The sequence below is a fragment of the Polyodon spathula genome, chromosome 50 (assembly GCF_017654505.1).
Source record: "Polyodon spathula isolate WHYD16114869_AA chromosome 50, ASM1765450v1, whole genome shotgun sequence".
In the NCBI taxonomy this organism is placed as follows: Eukaryota; Metazoa; Chordata; class Actinopteri; order Acipenseriformes; family Polyodontidae; genus Polyodon; species Polyodon spathula.
Window position 1 is genome coordinate 975,597 of NC_054583.1, and position 21,170 is coordinate 996,766.

Genomic DNA, 21,170 nt, shown 5'->3' on the forward strand with positions numbered 1-21,170 from the left:
AGCAGAGAGTGTCAATCTGGAGAGCACTGCTGGAGCAGAGAGTGAGTACAGAGGAGAGGGAGCAGAGAGTGAGTACAGAGGAGAGGGAGCAGAGTGAGGAGAGGGAGAGAACTGAAGCAGAGAGTGTCAATCTGGAGAGCACTGCTGGAGCAGAGAGTGAGTACAGAGGAGAGGGAGCAGAGTGAGGAGAGGGAGAGAACTGAAGCAGAGAGTGTCAATCTGGAGAGCACTGCTGGAGCAGAGAGTGAGTACAGAGGAGAGGGAGCAGAGTGAGGAGAGGGAGAGAACTGAAGCAGAGAGTGTCAATCTGGAGAGCACTGCTGGAGCAGAGAGTGAGTACAGAGGAGAGGGAGCAGAGAGTGAGTACAGAGGAGAGGGAGAGGGCTGGAGCAGAGAGTGAGTAGAGGAGAGGTAGAGAATTGGAGCAGAGTGTGTCAATCCGGAGAGCACTGCTGGAGCAGAGAGTACAGAGGAGAGTGTCAGTCTGGAACACTGCTGGAGGAGAGGGGAGAGGGGGGAGAGGAGAGAGAGGAGAGAGAACTGGAACGGTGTCAATCTGGAGAACATTGCTGTGAGAGAGGGAGGGGAATGACCTGAAACAGAGAAATATACTGAAACTTGCACTCAGTAATAGGGGTTGTGTGGTCCGGTGGTCCCGGCTTGTAACCGGGAGGTCCCCGGTTCAAATCCCAGCTCAGCCACTGACTCGCTGTGTGTGACCCTGAGCGAGTCACTGAACCTCCTTGTGCTCCGTCTTTTGTAAGTGACTGCAACTAATGCATAGTTCACACATCCTAGTCTCTGAAAGTCACCTGGATAAAGGTGTCTGCTGAATAAACTAATTATCTCCTAACCTGTGCTTCCCCCCCCCCTCTCTGTCTCTCCCCCTCTGTGTGTCTCTCCCCTCTGTGTGTGCGCGCGTCTCTCTCCTTTCTCTTTCTCTTCGTCTGTCTCTCTCTCTCTCTCTCTCTCTCTCTCTCTCTCTCTCTCTCTCCCCATCGCAGATTGAGGAGGAGATGCTCTCGCTGCAGACGGAGCGCTCGGAGCGGATCCGATCCCTGCTGGAGCGCCAGGCCCGGGAGATCGAGGCATTCGACTCGGAGAGGCGTCTGGGCTTCAGTAACATGGTGACAGGAATCCCCGCAGAGGCCTTTAACCAGGGGTCCCCATGGCCCCCCCCCAGGGCTGGACCTCCCGCCCCGTCCCCCGCAGCGGCTCCCACTGGAGCCACGCCGTGCACCCTCAAAACAGCGGGGCCCCCCCCTCCTGGAGGCAGGGCCCGGGGCAGGGCCAGAGTGCAAGCAGCTACCACCAACACCACCAACCACACCAACCGCATCACTCGAACCTGCACCAGCTGCACCCCCACCACCCCTCTCACCCCTCTCACTCCCCTCACTCGTCCTCGCACCACTCCCCTCACACAGGGGGCAGGGAGGTGGTAGAGCGGGGAGGGGGGGAGAGGGTGGAGAGAGAGAGAGGAGGGGCCTGGTCATCCTCTTCATCCTCCTCTTCTCAAGCACACAGCCTCCAGTCTCTCCAGTCTCTCCAGTCTCTGGCCCTGCCTTCCCCAGTGCAGGGTGCGGCTAGCATGGTACCCCCCTCCCCCCCCCGGAGCCCCCGTACCCCGTGAGGGGCAGCAGCATGCTGGCTCTGAGGAACAGCCCCCAGCCCCTCCGGAGAACAGCATCAGGGGGAGGGGCAGCCGGTGGGGAGGGGGGCATCAGTAGAAGCACCTCGGTCACGTCTCAGATCTCAAACGGCTCACACTTGTCATATTCGTGAGTGAGGAGAGGAGAGCAGAGAGGGGCGGAAATAGTCTCCTGCTGCATAGCAATTTGATCCAGTCCTGGTTTCCCTGTGAATTTAATAAGACACACCTGAGCTTGTTGCCTAGACACACTGGGGCTGATCAAGCTGGTAGTAAAACCTGGAACGGGTGACACTGCTGTGCAACAGGAGTCTGATTCCCATCCCTGGAGAAGAGAGAGCGAGGGTGCATGTTTTTGGGAGGAGAAGAAGGTGTCTTCATTGTTGAGTCGTGGTGGAGACTTGAGAAACCAGTCCGTTTCTTTTTCTTAAGTCAACTTTTAGCAAGGTCCTTACAAAAATTTCTGAGAAGTCAGGAGTTTGTTTTAGTTCATGGTGTATGGTCGCCTTGGTCAGCACTCCTTAAGGGAGGGGCCAGTGATCATGTTAATAAAGCTAATAAGAGGTGAGAGAATGGATTTCAAAGAAGTCTTGGTTGGCTGCTGTGGTATAACACTAGTCCAAATCATTCACTGGGACATATGTATCTATGTATGTACGTATGTATCTATGTATGTATGTATATATGGATGAGAATCACACTCTAATACAGGATATTAAAGCACCACCACTGCCACCTTGTGGCCCGGAACACTAACTATAACCTTTTTAAATAGAATTCTTGAAGGAAACTTGTCATCAGAATATTGTTAGCTGGATAATAATAATAATAATAATAATAATAAAACTACACGAAGCATATTTGTTATAAATATTGGGCCAACATTTTTAACTTTCTATGTTTTTTTTAATGTTGATGACGACTATTATAATTTTCAGAGGGGGGTTGAGGGTGAAACACTAATATTCAAATGCTACAAAAAGAAAACTACAGAATATTAAGCCTGTTTCAATATTGCAAGTTAAAAATGTTTTTTTTATATACTTTATAGAACCAGAAAGCATTAATTTTCTTTTTTTTTTTTATTGAGAGGAAGAAAGCAGAGTTTTGCAGAACAGTATTGCTGACTTTTGAGACAAACAGTCAATGATGGAACACTTGAGGACTGTTTTTTCATTTTTGTTTAAACAATTGCGTGGGTTCTCATAATTGTGTGTCCATAACGATTAACATTCACTAGTGCCGAATCTGGAAATACTTAATAAGTTCAATAACATTTCCACTAGAAGTCTTTCTCAGTGTCTTCAGTGTAAACTCCATGTCCTTTTAGTCAAAACTTCTGTCATTGAATTTACACTGAAAGCACTGATAAAGACTTCTAGTGGAAATGTTATTTTATGAAGTTTCTTTGTGTTTCTAAAGAAATGAATGTGGATCATGTAGATCTATCAAAATCATTTATATTATCTATATATATTATATAATATCTATATATATATATGTTATATTCAGGGAAAATATATATATAAAGAATTGATCAAAACAATACTAGTCCCTTTTTTGTGATGTTTGCATTAACACTTTCAATTCCTCAAGTACTGTGTTGGTTTAACTAGGAGTTTAGGAGCTGCTTTTCAGTTTGGATTGCTTTATAGGAGAGAGGCGAGCTTCTCAAAGCCACGTGAAGCCAGGTTTTAAAACAGTAAGGACTCTATATTGGAGGAGCAACAACCCAGAACCGCTCTGAACACTTGGAGCAAACGCAGGAAGGAGGGGGTAACTTGTAATAACGTTCAAAGCTGTTGACATCGAAACTGAATTCTGCATGTCCTTCATAGTTTATCGATGCCAGTGAGACTCGGAGGGTTTATAATGAAGATGCCAACTTTCAACCTGTGCGAAATCTGAATATTCTTGAGAAATACGCTCTTGTGTGTAATTGTGTGTAAATTTTGCTTTAGAACTCGGATTCCTCTTCTGCCAGAGTATTGGGGTTGGTGATTATGGGGGTGCGTTGAGGAACGGTAAATGAAAACTAAACGAGATCACAAGCTTAAATTATCCTGAGGTCATTAATGTTCTGATCCAGATTGAACAGATTTTATTTATTGGTATATTAATTTATTTCCTCCTTGTTCTCGATGATCCACTGTAAATCACACATAGCTGCCAACACTAAATATATACTTTTTTGCTTGTTTTTCTTGAACTTTTTAATTCTTTTTTTTTTTCATGAATATACACACACACAACTAGGACCATCTTACAAATCATTTTATTTGAATTTGTTTTTAACAAACGTTTTTTTTTTTTTTTTTTAAGGAATTCTGTTTCTTGTTACAATGTACCTTGTTTTGCCAACAATGTCCACAAGAGGGCGTGTGTGAGCTGTTACTGTATAACTAGTAGGAAAAGGCTGCACTTCCATTTAAGACGGGACGGGGCAGTGTGGGAGGGGGATGGGGAGAATGTATAGGGAAAGCAGGATTTAAATAAATACATAAAAACAAAAAAAACTTAACTAACTGATCTTGTTTTTATCGATTATGTGAAATGTGATGTATGTAATGTTCATAAAAAATGTGAATAGACGTTTTAAAAAAACAAAACAACAAAAAAAGAAATAATAATAATAATAATAATAACCTCTGTTGCTCTTTGGAAAACGAGTCTTTTTTCTGTGTCTGGTTTTATTATTCTAGAGTCTTGTGGTAATTCTTTAATTCTACCATCTGGTACACTTTGCCTTTCTGCTGAACGGATAGTGATGGGACTTGCTCAGCACCTTTAGCTCAGTGTTCAGAGTATCAGAATCTCTGTCACACTTACATTGTTACACATATCTAGAGAAGAAATGGTTGTGAAGAAACTTGCTAAGACCACGTAGCACAAGATTTCGGAGGCTGTGGCTATAGATCACACATTTTCACTCAAATCTGTCACTCACATACCTATAGAAAGTTACACCCCCTTTCAAAATGTTCCTTTTGTTGCCTTATAGCCTGGAATCAAAATGCATTAAACTATTTTTTTTTTTCACATTTATCTACACATCCTACCCCACAATTTCCAAGTGAAAAAATATTCTAGAAATTTGTAGAAAATTAAAAATAGAAACTGAAATAGCTTGGTTGGATAACTGTCAGGAACACGTCTCACTGGACTGTCCTCAACATTTGAGTACCTCTTTTAAGCAGGAATGTAATTGTAAAAAGCCGGTATACATTCAGATTGATTTTAAATTTGATTCAGCGTTGATGCTGAGACGTTCCAGCAAGTATCTACCGTCTATTAAAGCCCGCTAGAGCTGGAAGCTGATGGTACTGAATTGTTTTGTAATACTAACGTAATCTGTCAAGGCATATTAATAAGAGGTATGTGAGCTAAATATAGGAATAGCTACAAAATCTAATCCTGAATCATTTTACCTTCTGTAATCTCTATCCCTCCCATTCTCCAAAACTAACTGCATTGCAACCTGCGCATCTACCTGGCAAGATCGCTTGCTGAATTCCATTTTACAAAAGGAGATGTTTGTTTTCACTCTATTTACTATGAATGCATCCAGGTTCAAGGTTCATCGAGCCTTCCCTTCAGTCCATGTGACTATTTTAAGCCTATCCGTACACATGGATTGCAGTGTCAAGGGTTTACATGAGGAGTGCTGCACACCATTGCAGCCACAAACACCTCAATGGTGAATTTTAAGCCAGGAGTTGAAGACAAGTGCCCCTACTGTTTACAGAGAGAGAGAGAGAGACATTGTTTTATGTACTGCCCCAGACTGCAGCCTCAGTTTGGGTTTTTGTTAGCTCTCTTAGGGGCTTTGAGGTACATTTCTGTGAAACTTCATTTTTGGGGTGAGGTGCTTTTAAAAGGTCAAAAAATTAAGTGTCAACTGGCGATAATTAATTAAAAGCAGGGCTAGCCAAATGAGTAATGTGCTGACAGGGGATGCGATTGGCGTGTTCAGAGTGTTCGTTGCATCCGGACTCAAGCTGGTGTTTGCTCACCACAACCTCACCCACTCGCAGTGTTCCAGGAGGTGTGGGGAATAGAGGGGTGGTGTGCTTGTGTGGAGGGGGAGCAGGGGGTGTGCGGAATGTGCCTTCATCCATATAGTTGTAGTCAAAAGTTTACAAAACCCAGTGGAAATTTATAATTTCTAGACATTTCTCTAACAAATAATTATAGGAAAAATCTTTTGAACTAAAGTTTTGCTTTTGTGGAAAAGGAAAAAAGTTACAAGAAATAGATGTGTAAATTCTTTATTTCAGCAATTTCTTTTTTGGAAAACTTCAAAAATGCTCATTCAAAAGTATTCATACCCTGCCAAGGAAAATGAAATTAATAGCTAGGTGAGGCACCTTTAGCAATGATAACCTCTTTTAAACGATTAGGATATTTGTCAATGAGCTTTTGGCACGATTCTTTAGTGATTTTCTTCAACTCAAAATTATTCCAGTTCATTCAGCCTTCTTCAACTCAAACCAAAAATTCTCAATCGGATTTAGATCGGGGCTTTGACTAGGCTTGATTTTATTCTTGTTGTCGTGTTGAAACGTCCAGTTGCATTTTAAACCAAGTTTTCTAGCGGAGGGTTTCAAATGATTGGCCAATATCTTTTGGTATGCATTGGAATCCATTTTACCATGTATTGGAACTAAATTTCCTGTGCCATTAGATGAAAAACCGCCCTATAGAAGCGTATTACCACCCCCATGCTTGACAGTAGCTATGGTGTTCTTTTCTTTGTACGCCTCACCAGACTTTCTCCAAACGTAACGACTATCAGCATGACTGAATTGCTTATTTATTTTTGACCAGAACTTCATTACTAAAAATGCAGTTTTGCAAACTTTAAGCGACTGTCCTTGTGACGTTTTCCTAAGAGTGTCTTTTTTCTTGGCCTGTGACCATTGAGACCTTCACCATGCAATACTCGACCTATGGTTGAAATGGAAACCCCAGTGCCAATTCACTTTGTACTTCTTGATAATAGAATAGTGGATTATCAAGGGTCCGCGGTGTGCTGCACTATGCACATGGCAGTGCTGGTGGCACCACACTATGTAGTATTAATCTAAAACCCTCTACAGAACTACAGCAGCAACCCAACACAGTGTCTATATAAAGTTGCCTGCTATGAGTTAGGCTTGCTGGATTATCAAGGGTCCTTTATCGTGTGACCCTGGGTTGCAAATAAGGTAGACCTGCCCAGGGAATGAGCCTTCCATCATTTTCCTTCAGATTCACAGCAATACCAATGATCCTTCAACAGTGGGGTTTTTATCCAGAAAATGTGACAGCAACTTTAATGGTTCACAGGTGGAGGCCAATGGTAAGGTAATTGTTTCCTCGTTAGGGCAATTTCTTTCATCGGTGCAAACTGGGAGCTTCCACAACACAGGGGTTGAATACTTATGCAAGCCAGATATTTCCGTTTTTTATTTTTCTTAAAAATATTTCCCAACATAAAACCAATGTCACCTTACAATAATTGATTCTGAGTTTCAGTGTTTAATAATAAAATATCAAACAGAACGAAATTTCAAAGTACCATTTGTAATTCGGTAATATGAGAGAATTGGTCAGGGGTCTGAATACTTTTGCAAAGCACTGTATACATGACACATACACACAGCTAATCTCAATAAATCTGGTGGCATTTATTAACAATTGCACAGAGCTACTCTGTCTAATTTAGTCGTGTTTCGTCTTTGGGAGGTTGTATTAAACTGCAGACATTGAAAGTATAGGGGAACTCTGCCTTTTCACAATCCTGTCCTACATCAACTGCCTGTGGTGGACTGTACTGAGCTTTCAAAGAAACATCAGGGAGCATTTTTTTCAACATTATCCAGACAGAGATCTGAAGGAGAAGGACTGCACACACACCTGCAATTACCCAAACTAAAACCACACAGGTAAGTCCATAAGCTGGGACCACAGCTACCTCAGTCAAGCCCGACTCATACCACCCAGATATATAAACAGAGCAGCTGTAACTTCCAGCATCTTCCTCCCTGACTCTCCCCAGCAGCAGTGAAGCGTTCCCGCGCTGCAGCTCAGAATCAAACAGGCTGGTCCTGCTCACATACTGAGGGAACTGATGGGCAAGCTGGTCCCTGTTGTCATAGTATCTGTGAACGATCCGGTCTGTTTCCAGTCGTCTCCAGATCACAACTGACTGCTCATTCCAGCCTCCAGCTGTGTGGTTGAAGGTGCAGCTCAGGATACAGTCCTGCCCCTCAGTACACTTCACTGCGCTCGGGACTGTCACAAACTCACTGCCGCTGACCCTGCCAGCAGCCAGTATGAGGATTGCCAATACCCCGGTAACAGCAGCAGCAGCAGGGCCAGTGAAGCACACTCTCCTCCTTAACTGGATCCTGGACTCGGTCCTTCTCTTCAAACAGAGCCTGAACAGGAGAACAAAGTTCAGAAACACACACCAGAAACAGGAGACACAGACAGAGACAAAGTGAGTAGCAGGGTTGAGAAACGTGCACACACACACACACACACACACACACACACACACGTTTAATAGAGTATAAACTTGCCATAAAAAAAGGCAAAAATATGGTTACCACAGTTTGGGACAGTTCAGGCTTTTCAACTGTCTCAGGTACATTTCACAGCAAGACTACACTTCCCATAATGCACTGGGGTGCGAGTTGAAAACCCTGGACTGTCCCACTCTGTCATTGTGAACATGGAGTCATAACCCTAGACAAAGAGACTGCATAAAAGTCAGCGCAGAAACAGAGACACAAACAGAAGAGGATTAAAAGAAACCCTGGAGTACAATACTGGATCGGGGGTCTTACTGGTTCCAGGGCAGCTCAGGTGAATTCAGGGACGCTTCTTCTCCTGTAGAGTCCATCCTCTTTGCACGCTCCGTCTGCATCTCTGTAACGACAAACAAGAGAAATCTCAAATTCATACCACGATACACACTGGAGCCACTCAATATTCAAAGACTCGTCTGTCTGTTTATCATTATTATTACACATCACAGCGCTCTTAGTTATGCACTATACACTCCAGGAAAGTTTCGTGAAATTAAACCCACAAGGAAAGGGCCACTGTGAACGCCTACAGATTCACAACCAGAAAAACTACACTTCCCATGAACCTCTCTTGCAGTTTCCCTTCAGCTACAGGAAACACACGCAGTATATTAAAATACTCTCAGATCATCCCAGGAGTGCTGGCCCCACCCCTTACTCATCATACCGGTACATCATTTTGAGGGCCTGAAATTCAAAACGATTGAGCTTGGGTATGGATCACTTTCCAAGGCACTGCCTAGGTAAGTAATTTTTCCCATCTGGCATTTAATAAGCAATTATAATTTAATATAAGGCAGCGTATTTTCATCTTTATCTTTGAAAAAAAGAAACCATGTCAGTCTAGTTTAATTTAGAACACAATAGAGATACTGATAAATAAAATTAATAAAATTCAGTAATGAAGGCCCAGCGTCTCTCTGAAAAGTACAGGGCCCTAGGGGCTGTATTAACACACTATATGCTGAACTCAGCTTTCTCCGATAAAGATGGGTTGGTTCAGAGTTCCCTGCTTAACCTCAAATGGCTTCTACTAACGAAATAAACTCATAAATAAATGAACAGTGCGTGGGTGGTTTTTATTTTGCAGATAATACAAAAAAAAAAAACTTAAACTCAAAGTGTATTAAAATGATCCTTATAGTATGAAGTATTTTCTGTGCATAATAATAATACATTTGTATGTCTTTGTGCGCATTTCAAATATCAAGTTGTTAACCACGTATTTCAGGCTGGAGAAAGTTTTGAATGTAAATTTAAACTGACCTCACCTTTGGCATTAAATGTCATTTTCACTGCTGCGTTCTGAATAACTACACACAGCAGACCTTTGGCCCAGAAAGATCCCAATTATGCAATATTTGCATAAAATATTCTAATTAAGGGGGGCGGCCCCCCCCCCCCCCGTTTCATCGGGGCGTGTCTTCAAGAATGACTAAATGAAAAAAAAAACCAAATGACTGCCAGGAAATACAAACGCAAAAAAATAAAATAAAAACTTCAAACGAGACGTTTCCTTTATTTGAACTGCAGGCAATGGGAGGTTCGTGTTAACCGACTATATGCGACATGTCCCTGGTGTGCTCCACATTCATTTCCTTAAACGCAGAAAAAACAAAACAAAAGCGAAATTAAAAAATAAAATATAGGTATCACTTATGACGGATTCTCAACAATATCTACTGTGTTTGTGTGTAATATGTATATATCTATATCTATATATATATATATATATATATATATATATTATATATATAATATATATATATATATATATCACGGATTGTACAATCGAAGGGTAATTACGCCCGATCGCCGCAAGAACGAAAGGGTTAATACAGACATGAACCCATGCATTAATAAATATAACCAGACAGAAAGCACTGCATTTGCAGACATTTAAAAAAAATCAACTCTGAAACACTTTACCATCGACATTTGCCTGCTGCAATGCAAGCCCACAGTCTCTCCTGCACGGGTCCAGTTCCGTCCTCCACTACGTGTTTTTTTGTCCTTTGTTATTCACAAAGACGTGTCTGTTTATCACGATACGCCAGTAGCGCAGGCATGTTGAACCTTGCTGTTGTAACCGGGAGGGAATATCCCCTATACCCTATCCCCTATCCCATACCCCCTATCCCATACCCCAGACCCACCCTCCCCCCAGTGCGCTGCCCGTCTCTGCACATCCCCGTGCTTTTATAAAGAGATGCCGGTGTCGTGTTCCTTCAGCTGAAATGCACCCGTTGGTGTGCAGAGCAGCGCCGGGCAAGACAGCGTGGAGCACCCGACGGCTCTGCCCTGTGCTCCCCCCGAGTCTTTCATTGCATTGACAGACAGCCCGGCGCGGTTTGTTTTTTGGGTTATTACAGAGCAGGGACTGTCAGTTTTACTGCTGCTCTGTCGGACCATCAGCTGGGTAAGTATGCAAACCCAGTGCAAGCAGCAGGCGGGGCAGAACATTTGCAGATGATCCCACCCCCACCCAATAGCTGCAGACCGCGTGTAATTGACTGGGAGAGGTTGGGGACAAACATTCTCCGCCTTGCTCCAGAAGAGACATCAAAGACCGCACCTAAAAAAAATAAAACGTGACATTGACCTTCACTGCTCCTTCTGCAATATAAAACGTGACACTGACCTTCACTGCTCCTTCTGCAATATAAAACGTGACATTGACCTTCACTGCTCCTTCTGCAATATAAAACGTGACACTGACCTTCATTGCTCCTTCTGCAATATAAAACGTGACACTGACCTTCACTGCTCCTTCTGCAATATAAAACGTGACACTGACCTTCACTGCTCCTTCTGCAATATAAAACGTGACACTGACCTTCACTGCTCCTTCTGCAATATAAAACGTGACACTGACCTTCACTGCTCCTTCTGCAATATAAAACGTGACACTGACCTTCACTGCTCCTTCTGCAATATAAAACGTGACACTGACCTTCACTGCTCCTTCTGCAATATAAAACGTGACACTGACCTTCACTGCTCCTTCTGCAATATAAAAGGTGACACAGACCTTCACTGCTCCTTCTGCAATATAAAACGTGACACTGACCTTCACTGCTCCTTCTGCAATATAAAACGTGACACTGACCTTCACTGCTCCTTCTGCAATATAAAACGTGACACTGACCTTCACTGCTCCTTCTGCAATATAAAACGTGACACTGACCTTCACTGCTCCTTCTGCAATATAAAACGTGACACTGACCTTCACTGCTCCTTCTGCAATATAAAACGTGACACTGACCTTCATTGCTCCTTCTGCAATATAAAACGTGACACTGACCTTCACTGCTCCTTCTGCAATATAAAACGTGACACTGACCTTCACTGCTCCTTCTGCAATATAAAACGTGACACTGACCTTCACTGCTCCTTCTGCAATATAAAACGTGACACTGACCTTCACTGCTCCTTCTGCAATATAAAACGTGACACTGACCTTCACTGCTCCTTCTGCAATATAAAACGTGACATTGACCTTCACTGCTCCTTCTGCAATGTTTACTCTGAAACTGCGACTCATTTATTTTGAATTGTAGTTACTCAATTTTTTTTTTTTTTGGACTGACCTAACCAACTGTATACATACAAAGATAAATAATTAAATTAATTTATCTTTTTATTCGGAATAACAAAATATGTGAAAACAGACCAAAATGAATTAAAATAAATTCCATATCCATAAATGTAAATTTACTCTCCAAAAACCTCATTTATTCATGTTTTCAAAAGAAATGGAACAATATGTTAGTAAAAAAAAATAATAATAATAAAAAAAAAAGGACCTATAATATATGCAAAAGCCATACAGTCTGTGTATAATTATATGTTAAGGCTGATGTCTATTGCATGGAAGGACCTTCATCAAACAGATAAAAAAACAAAACGAAAAAAAATAACTTAAAACTACAATCAAAATAATAATAATAATAATAATAATAATAATAATAATAATAATAATAATAATAATAATAAAAGATATCAAAGACCGCGAGATATCCGGCTCCGCCTTCACTCCTACCAGCGTTACCGGGTCCGCGGTTTCCCCGCGGTATTTGGGCTACTTTAAAAACACAGCCGCAGGAAATCTTAAGGAGTCGCGGGTTGATATTGTAATTAGATTGGTGGTATAGCTTTAAAAGATTGAAACTGTTTTCATGTTTGCAATATTGTTTGGGATACGGTGCCAGCGTTAGGGTTTCAATAAAGGGATCACGCTGTAATTCAGTTGCTGGTATGAATGTTGATTTGTCCCTTCAGGGCTTCCTTACACATGTTATTGACAGTGACGTGTGGCTGAGCTGTACTGGGGCTTGTAGTTTTTATCAAATTTATACCAGGCATCTCTTCTTATGAAAGCTTTTAATTGCTTTTTTATGCAGAAGCCTGTGTGTTAATAATAAAGTTGCTATCCGTTAAAAGAAATACTGTTTTTTGGGCTAATTTTGAAGTGATTTTGCGCAAGGGCGCTGGAAGTAGGGGTGCAGGGGGTCGGGGCAGCACCCCCTGGCTTTGCTTGGCTTGCGTCATAGACAGGGGTACCAGTTTTGTTCAATGGCTTTCAGCACCCCCACTTCAAAAATTGCCCCAGTGCCGCTGGCTTGGGGCTATAAACCCTGCAGAAATCTGGAAGCCGTGCTTCCTACACGCGTGTGTGCAAGGCTTCAAGACGTACAGAGAGCTCGGGAGTTTCTATTGGAAGTCAATGGCGAGCAGTCTTAAATTTTGCTGTTTTGTTTTGTTTTTTTATTTATTTTTTGTAGATTTTCGCTATGTTACAAAAAAAAAAAAAAAAAAAAAAATGCGTCAAACTTTTAAAAGTAACTTTTACATTTTGCTCAAGGTCAACATCTGCAAATTGATATTACGTAATTATAATTTAAAATGCTATTTTTAGAGCGCAGCCCTTGGGGCGCATGCGCAGAAGCACAGTACCAGCCCGCACGAAGGGATCTCCACTAGACACAAACTCTCTACGGCGGCGGGTTTTACCCAAAATGCTGCTGCTGTTATTCCAAAGAACAGACCAGCAGGTGGAAATCTATCCAGTGAATACATGACATGCAGGTCACATTAGCAGAGACCTGGGAAGGCACTGGGCAGATGCAGCTTCTAAAACTGAAGCGCACTGATGAGAAATGTTGATCTCCTTCACTTGCATTGGCTGTACATAATATCAATCAATGATAGTGGACCACATCAGAAACCCTTCAATGTGATATTAAAGAGCTGGACTGTAACTGCCATGCAGAACGATACTGGAGACCCATCTGACTCTAAACCAGGGCGTCTCTCAGGGCAAAGAGCACCTTCCCAGAAGTAGCTCAGAAATACACACAACACTGTTTAAAAAGAAAACTTTTAATATGTACATAGATATATATTTTTTCATAAAACATTACCGCTAACTGTTAAATGTTACAAATTACTGTTCAGTTGCGTGAAGCTGAGGGACCATGGAGCCCCTTTCTGGCTTGAAGACCTGGGGTTTGATACAACAAAACAGCCTCAAACTTGATCTCCTGGTCTCCTGGAACCAGGTTTCAAGCCACTGTTTATGAAAAAGTGGCGCTGTGTTCCCTCAGCTTGAGGCGACGATGCTCTTTTTAATGTCTTGGGTGCCATCCAGTGGCATTTATTAGTCATTGCATAATCACACATTTAAAAAAGAAAAAAAAAAAAAGTGTTATACTGGCAATGATTTACAGAAAGCGCCCACAGAGCTGCTGTTTCTAATTGAAAGCGGGAGGTTGTATTAAACTGGGTGTGTTGAACAGTGCAGGGGAGCGGTCTGTCTGCACTGGGTTTCACTGTCCTGTCCTGCACTGTACTGAGCTGTCAGACCACTGGGGCTTCCGGAAACAACAACCTGCATGTTGTATATACAGCTTCAGGCTGATACACAAACTTGCAGCTACCCAATAAACGAGAACTGCTCCTGAAACCCACCAGGGGTGTCGTCCATTCAGAACAGCTGCTGCTGCTGATGTGGGTTCAGCTGTAAGGGCTGCTGATGTGGGTTCAGCTGGAACCGGGACTAACTCAATCAGGCCCGACCCGTGCTGCTTATGAGCGTAAACAGAGCACTCATATTCTCCAGCGTCTTCCTCCCTGACTCTCCTCAGCAGCAGTGAAGCGTTCCCGCGCTGCAGCTCAGAATCAAACAGGCTGGTCCTGCTCACATACTGAGGGAGCTGATAGGCAAGCTGGTCCCTGTTGTCATGGAAACTGTGAACGATCTGCCTCGTTTCCACTCGTCTCCAGACCACATCGGACCACATGTCCCAGCTTCCACCTGTGTGGATGAAGGTGCAGCTCAGGATACAGTCCTGCCCCTCAGTACACTTCACTGAGCTCGGGACTGTCACAAACTCACTGCCGCTGACCCTGCCAGCAGCCAGTATGAGGATTGCAAATACCCCGCTAACAGCAGCAGCAGCAGGGCCAGTGAAGCACACTCTCCTCCTTAACTGGATCCTGGACTCGGTCCTTCTCTTCAAATAGAGCCTGAACAGGAGAAGAGCAAACAGTTCAGAAAAACACACACACACATAGATTGAGCACATTAGCAAGGTTCAATAGCGAGGAGAAACTTGACATAAAACAAGACAAAAATAGGGTTACCATATGACTCCATGTTCACTAGGACAGTTTAGGACAGTTTAGGCTTTTCAACTGTCTCAGGTACATTTCACAGCAAGACTACACTTCCCATAATGCACTGGGGTGCGAGTTGAAAACCCTGGACTGTCCCACTCTGTCATTGTGAACATGGAGTCATAACCCTAGACAAAGAGACTGCACTAAAGTCAGCGCACAGTCAGAGACACAAACAGAAGAGGATTAAAAGAAACCCTGGAGTACAATACTGGATCAGGGGTCTTACTGGTTCCAGGGCAGCTCAGGTGAATTCAGGGACGCTTCTTCTCCTGCAGAGTCCATCCTCTTTGCACGCTCCGTCTGCATCTCTGTACCGACAAACAAGAGAAATCTCAAATTCATACCGCCATACACACTGGAGCCACTCAATATTCAAAGACTCGTCTGTCTGTTTATCATTATTATTACACATCACAGCGCTCCTAGTTATACACTATACACTCCAGGAAAGTTTCATGAAATTAAACCCACAAGGAAAGGGCCATTGTGAATGACTACAAATTCTGTATATATAATTAAACTCAGTCCACTTTCAAGTTTTTCAGTTGAATGTGTTCTGAACTGCTCTGATATTGGTATTACATATTTATTTGATTCTGTTTTTTTAGATAATTTCACAAAAAGGTCACACCTACAAAGATTTGAAGTAACATGAGCAGGCTTACCTTTTAATTTCGCACATACATTCTACAATATAAAAAAAAAAAATCTTAACACTGAAATCAGTGGTTGTAAAGCGAGAATTTTACAGCAATGTGCTCTTCGTTGTTTATTTAAACTCAGCTGTGGTTTTGATATTGCAAGATGTACATTAAAAGATCACGTCTGTCATCCCTGAGACTAGAAGAATCGTTCTGCATCTACACTGCACAGGCCCTGCTGAGCACCTGCTGCAAGAGCTCATAGAGCACTTTGCGATGATTCACCACGAAGACGCTATATAAAAAAATAAAGATTGATTGATTGAAAAATCGGGGGTTTCATGCTTCTCCAAAATTGTAAACATCTTCAAACCTATACCACACCATTACAATTACTCCTTTTCTATAGCCTGAGTTAAAAATAATTATTATATGGTGTGACTGTGTATCTGAGCGGCGATGAAGTAGACCGAATAGCTGGCAGAGAGACACACGAACAGGTACTACAGATGAAAAGCACACATTGTTTCTCGTCTCTCACGTGTTCCTCCTCCAAACACCCACTCTGAACACCCTGCAGGCTTATATAGAGGGGACCATCTCCAGACTAGCAAGAAATGAATTAATTAATTGGGTGACAGTCACCTTCTGCACAGGGTTACATATTTTTATTAGTTTAGTTTGTTTGCATGAGAAAACAGGATATATATACACATGTGTTTATGCTATTGCAGGATAGTGTATGTCATGTTAAATAAAGTAAAAATACAAAATGAAGAAAAAAAAAAAAAACCCTGACAAGGCAGCAGTTTATATAACTTGAACTGGAATTCCCAAGATCTATTCTGGGATAGACTGAGATGTCTTTTATAATTTGTACTATTTGTTTCCAAATCATATGTTCTTCGTTCTACATATCCGCTAAATTTCAGGACATTTTTTTCAACCATCAGCATTTCCAAGTATGAACAAAGCCATAAGTCCCCAATAATTTTGTCAATATCCTTCCAGTTGATTGCAATGCGTCGCTTTGCCGTCAATCATCCCACTGATATTAGTGCCAGCCCATGCTGGAGTCCCTCACACTCTATGTATGAACTTATAGTGTATTAGTTTATTTCTAACTGATTTTGATGTTTTATGCATATCCTTCCATACCCTGGACCAGGTCTCATGGGCTGTACATGGTTTTTAATAGTTGCGTGGTCGACAGCAGCTCTGTTTATAATTAATCCGCTGCCAACCACACACTGTCACGAGATGTCTGCCAGGGATAACTGCTCAAATCTCCCCTGTCAGACAGTGGCACTGGAACAATTTTTAAAGTGGGGGTGCTGAAAGCCTTTGAACAAAGCTGGACACAACAAAGCCCTAGGTGATGACATGCAGGCCCCAGGTGTAGCTCTCCTCTGGCCCCTGTCTGTGGATCTGGAGTGGAATGGCTCCTCCCGATGGCACTGCAGCCAGGTAGTCGAGCACCACAGCTGCACTGTCTGGGACAGATGTTGGGTGGTGTTGCTGTTCCCAGGTTTCCCATCGCTCCCCATCTCTGGCCCACAGCAGGTCGATCGCCATCAAGAAGGCCTCCATAAGGTCCACTTTAGTGTTCACTAGCCAGTTCCATATTTCCTCAGTGTGCGTCGGACGTTCGTGCTTCCCCCTCAAGTGAGGTGGACACTCAAGCTCCTCCCTGGTGGCTGCTGGACGCTCGGGACTCCACCCTTTTGGGCGCTGGAGCTGCTTCTTCCCCTTCTGGGAACTGCTGCTCCTTCCCTTCTTCCTCTTCTAAGCAAGTGGCTGAAGGAACCCGTGCATGAGGCTGCACACAGTGAAGTGCCCAGGCTCAGCACATGCAAAGCACCACTCCTTCTCTTTGAGGCAGGTGTCCTGGTCTGTCTGTGGCGATGGCACAGCCTTCAGGTGGATCCACTCCTCCGTTGTCTCCACCTCACTTGTCTCCACCTCACTATACAACTAACTACAAACTATAAGACTACACGAATAGTAAATATCTGCTTATAAAAGTAAAACCCATTAAGAGCAATTAAAAAAAATAATGTGAATAGGGTTACCATTCACTGCCATGCAGTCCCGTATAGTGGAGAGTGGTTAGGTTTACATGTGCTGCAACATGTGCAAAACTGCCAAGCTGCAAAACCGAATCCCCTCGACTGAAACTTCTTCAGCAAGTCCAGTGAAACGTTAGATACTCAAGTTGTTGCTACAGAGCTTGCCCGAGCGTATCACACCACACTGCACCATTCCTATCGGTCTTGTGACTGTGAATTGAATTGCAGGAATCGAAGCAGTATTGCGCTGGTGAAGTAACCCTAACCCTAACCCTAACCCTAACCCTAACCCCAAGCAAAGATTAATTCCAGAGTGAGCTGCAAGGAGTTCTACAGTCATGTCACCGGCAGAAAGGAGTAATGCGCATGGCCAAGCCATCCAATCGGACCGCTGGTGTGGACAATTAGAGGGCATACGATCTACAGCCCCCCCCCCACAGTTTTCGTTTCTCTCTTTTTTGTAAACCGCAAGCTACTTCCTATTTCTGTTTTCCACAGCTCTACGCTTTTTTTCTTAGTACCCACCAGTTACAATGAGAAATATGTGCAGTGAAGCCAGGGCTAAACGTGCTGTGCATATTGAGAGAGAGCTGTATTATATCCTAAACCGTGCTTCACATTAACCTCGTCGTCAAGCTATGCCCTCGAAATGAAAGAAATACATTTAAAAAAGCAACAATACACAACAATGTGACATTGCACCGTTATTCACTGCAATGTACCTGTGTGGTGGATTAGTAATACTACTGTCAGAAACATTTCATTGTCAACTCTCTTCTATTTTAAATGAACTCAGTATTGCTGTATATAAACACATCAATCAATCTGAATTTCTAACGCAAGGTTGACTCCGACATTGTAATAGAAATGCTCTTTCACTAGACTTCCCTGCAGAATATTTTGCACTGTGTGAGTCTGGGGAAAGGCCTGTCACAGATTCACAACATGCAAAGGCCTCTGTAACTCTTTGGTTTTCCTGTGGTAATGAAAGATGTCATTGAAGCGCTGGTTTTCTGAGCGTAGCTGGCTTTTTGGTGTTTTTTGTGTCGTGCTATAACACTAGATATTCACTGCTAGATTACTTATCAGAAATTAAAGAAAAGGACCGTTATTACCGTCCAAACCGGTGTTTATATAATCACCTTTATGCAAAACTAATTTAATGAACTGTATCCCTTCTGTCTGGAGGTTTCACCTCAGAACCCCGTTACAGGATTCGCTGATGGAAACTCAGTTGCAATGCAAGGCACAATAATATTGGTTAATAGAATTTATTTTTCCACGTTTAATTATTATATAATTTATGTCGCACCAGTGTGGGACTGACAGACTGCTGGTTTAGGACAGTCTACCAACAGTAATTCTCAAAACTTTTAATTGAAAGTCTTTGGATGCACAGAATCAGAAATAAGTATCTGGGAATAGCCTGATCCAACATCTGCATTATAAACTTGACCACTGACTTCACATCCCAGTATAATTCTGTGTGCCATTTCAAATGGTACAACATCAAAACCATTAACCTCAAGGTAAAACTATAACGATGAAACACTTTTTAAGAAAGCCAGCATATTGCGACAAAAAACATTGTGTACCAACAACTACAGCTAATGCTGTGGCTACAAAATTACACTAGCGGGCGCAAGAAAACAAGTTTTGAGTGTGTCATGCAGGATGCAAAAGTTGACAACTGTTGCATAAAATTGCTTATATTGTTCAAATAGCATAAAGTTCTGTTTTCGTTTTATTACAGACAATCGAGGGGTTCCAGGTACATTAAAATATATAAAAGATTGTATTAGTGACTCGGAACGGAGTTACTGGAACTGTTTGTTGTGCCTCTCGCACTCGATACCCGGGCTAAGGAGAACTGTTAGTCTGTCAGTTGAAACCTGACTTAAGTGAAAGTGTACCTTTCTGATTCCTCATTTTGGATGATGAAGTATTATTGTGAAGCCTCTGACCTAACTTAAGTGAAAGTGTACCTTTCTGATTCCTCATTTTGGATGATGAAGTATTATTGTGAAGCCTCTGACCTAACTTAAGTGAAAGTGTACCTTTCTGATTCCTCATTTTGGATGATGAAGTATTATTGTGAAGCCTCTGTCTGTGCATTAAACTTGCATTTTCATCTGCTTTTCGTGTGAACTGGTGGCATTTATAGAATGCGCGCAAAATACAAAACAATAGAATCTGTTGCAGTCAAAATGATTCAAATGATATAACTTCGCGTCGCTTTGCACGCTCAGTAAGTCTTGTGTTTTCTTTCTTCGTGTTTCTTTTGCAAGTAAGAAATACATCCACGCGAGAAACGATGCACGGCATAATCTGGGTTTAAACTGCAAAGTTCATGAGCAGCGCTCTCCATAGCAGAATCGCCAGACCCCTGCTTCACCCTGTGATATATCACACTGGAAATCACGCATGAATAAACATATTATTATGTTCGCTCAAGCGCACACATCTATAGATGATCATTCAATAACTATACAATACCTCTGAGCTGCCAAACGAAAAATCAATATTCACTCACAGTGGTTAAGAGGTAATATATAATACCATTATATTATTATTATTATTATTATTATTATTATTATTATTATTATTATTATTATTAATAATATATAATAATAATAATAATAATAATAATAATAATAATAATAATAATAATTTAAGATCATTGTTTTCTTTCACTAACTTTAATTGTTGCATTTCTTGGCCATCCTGCGATGATCCCACGCGTACCTCCTGTGTAAAACCCCGGCCTATATTAATACATATAAAGAGACATATAGCACTTCCTTTGTCAATATATAAAAAACACAACTTTAAAACACTTTACCTCCCACGTTTAACGCACACAGTCCCGACACTCGACTTTCTGAGGTCAATTTTATCTGCGGGCTGCTGAAGTAGAATATTTGGGCGGAGCCCGAGCTACAGTCCGAGCTACCAGGGAATCTCTTTTGATAACAGCGACCCCCCGCCGACTTCAGGTTGTACTCAAACTGGTTGGCTGGTTATTTGTAAAGCACTTGCTCCGTAGTTAAATACAGTGACATCTGGAGCAGGGCTTCTCAAACTGGGGACCCCCTGTGGCTGCTGGTTTCCATTCCAACCGTGCTCTCAATCACTCAACTAGACCCTTCATTGAACTGATAATTTGCTTAATTACACCTTTTAACTTGTTTTCAGCTCTTAAACAGTTGCAGTTCGATTTGCTTATCAAATGTTACCGCTAACTTGAAATATGAAATGGAAACCAGCACACACAAGGGGGTCCCCAGAGGGGTCCCCAGGACCGAGTTTGAGAAGCCCTGCTCTAGTGATGTTTAAGTGCAAGGAGCTTTTTGAAAAGATTGATCACATTGGTATGGATAAAGTTTCATTAAAATGGTCGAAATAACTTTATAAAAAACACACTGATGGGCACAAAAAGTTGTGTATGGGTTGTTAATGACGTGTGTATGACTCAAACAGTGTGCTGAATCTAAGTGCGAAAAGTAAAGTTGCGTAATTTAAAAAAAAGGCAATTAATTCACAATCATCTGAA

General features: G+C 42.2%; 2 protein-coding genes across 6 annotated transcripts in view; one reads left to right on the plus strand and one right to left on the minus strand.

Moving 5' to 3' along the window:
* Positions 1–1,499, plus strand: part of LOC121306749 (serine/threonine-protein kinase TAO2-like) — a 71,193-nt gene extending 69,694 nt beyond the window's left edge. The window contains exon 20 of the mRNA XM_041238655.1: positions 1,005–1,499. Coding sequence (XP_041094589.1) covers positions 1,005–1,445 — 441 coding nt within the window. The 3' untranslated portion in view covers positions 1,446–1,499. The remainder of the gene's footprint in view (positions 1–1,004) is intronic.
* Positions 1,500–7,299: 5,800 nt separating this feature from the next.
* LOC121306761 (V-set domain-containing T-cell activation inhibitor 1-like) overlaps positions 7,300–21,170 on the minus strand; it is a 31,456-nt gene continuing 17,585 nt past the window's right edge. Inside the window, exons 1-3 of one of the 5 annotated variants that reach the window (XM_041238672.1) lie at positions 15,134–15,423; positions 14,355–14,754; positions 7,300–7,673 (exon numbers count right to left, since the gene is read on the minus strand). In XM_041238672.1, coding sequence (XP_041094606.1) covers positions 7,350–7,673; positions 14,355–14,754; positions 15,134–15,249 — 840 coding nt within the window. In that variant the 5' untranslated portion in view covers positions 15,250–15,423 and the 3' untranslated portion in view covers positions 7,300–7,349. Of the gene's footprint in view, positions 8,074–8,484; positions 8,567–9,497; positions 9,578–10,155; positions 10,328–13,598; positions 14,755–15,133; positions 15,445–21,170 lie in introns of those variants that run through there. The other 4 variants (XM_041238676.1, XM_041238673.1, XM_041238675.1 and 1 more) reach the window with 4 other exon arrangements.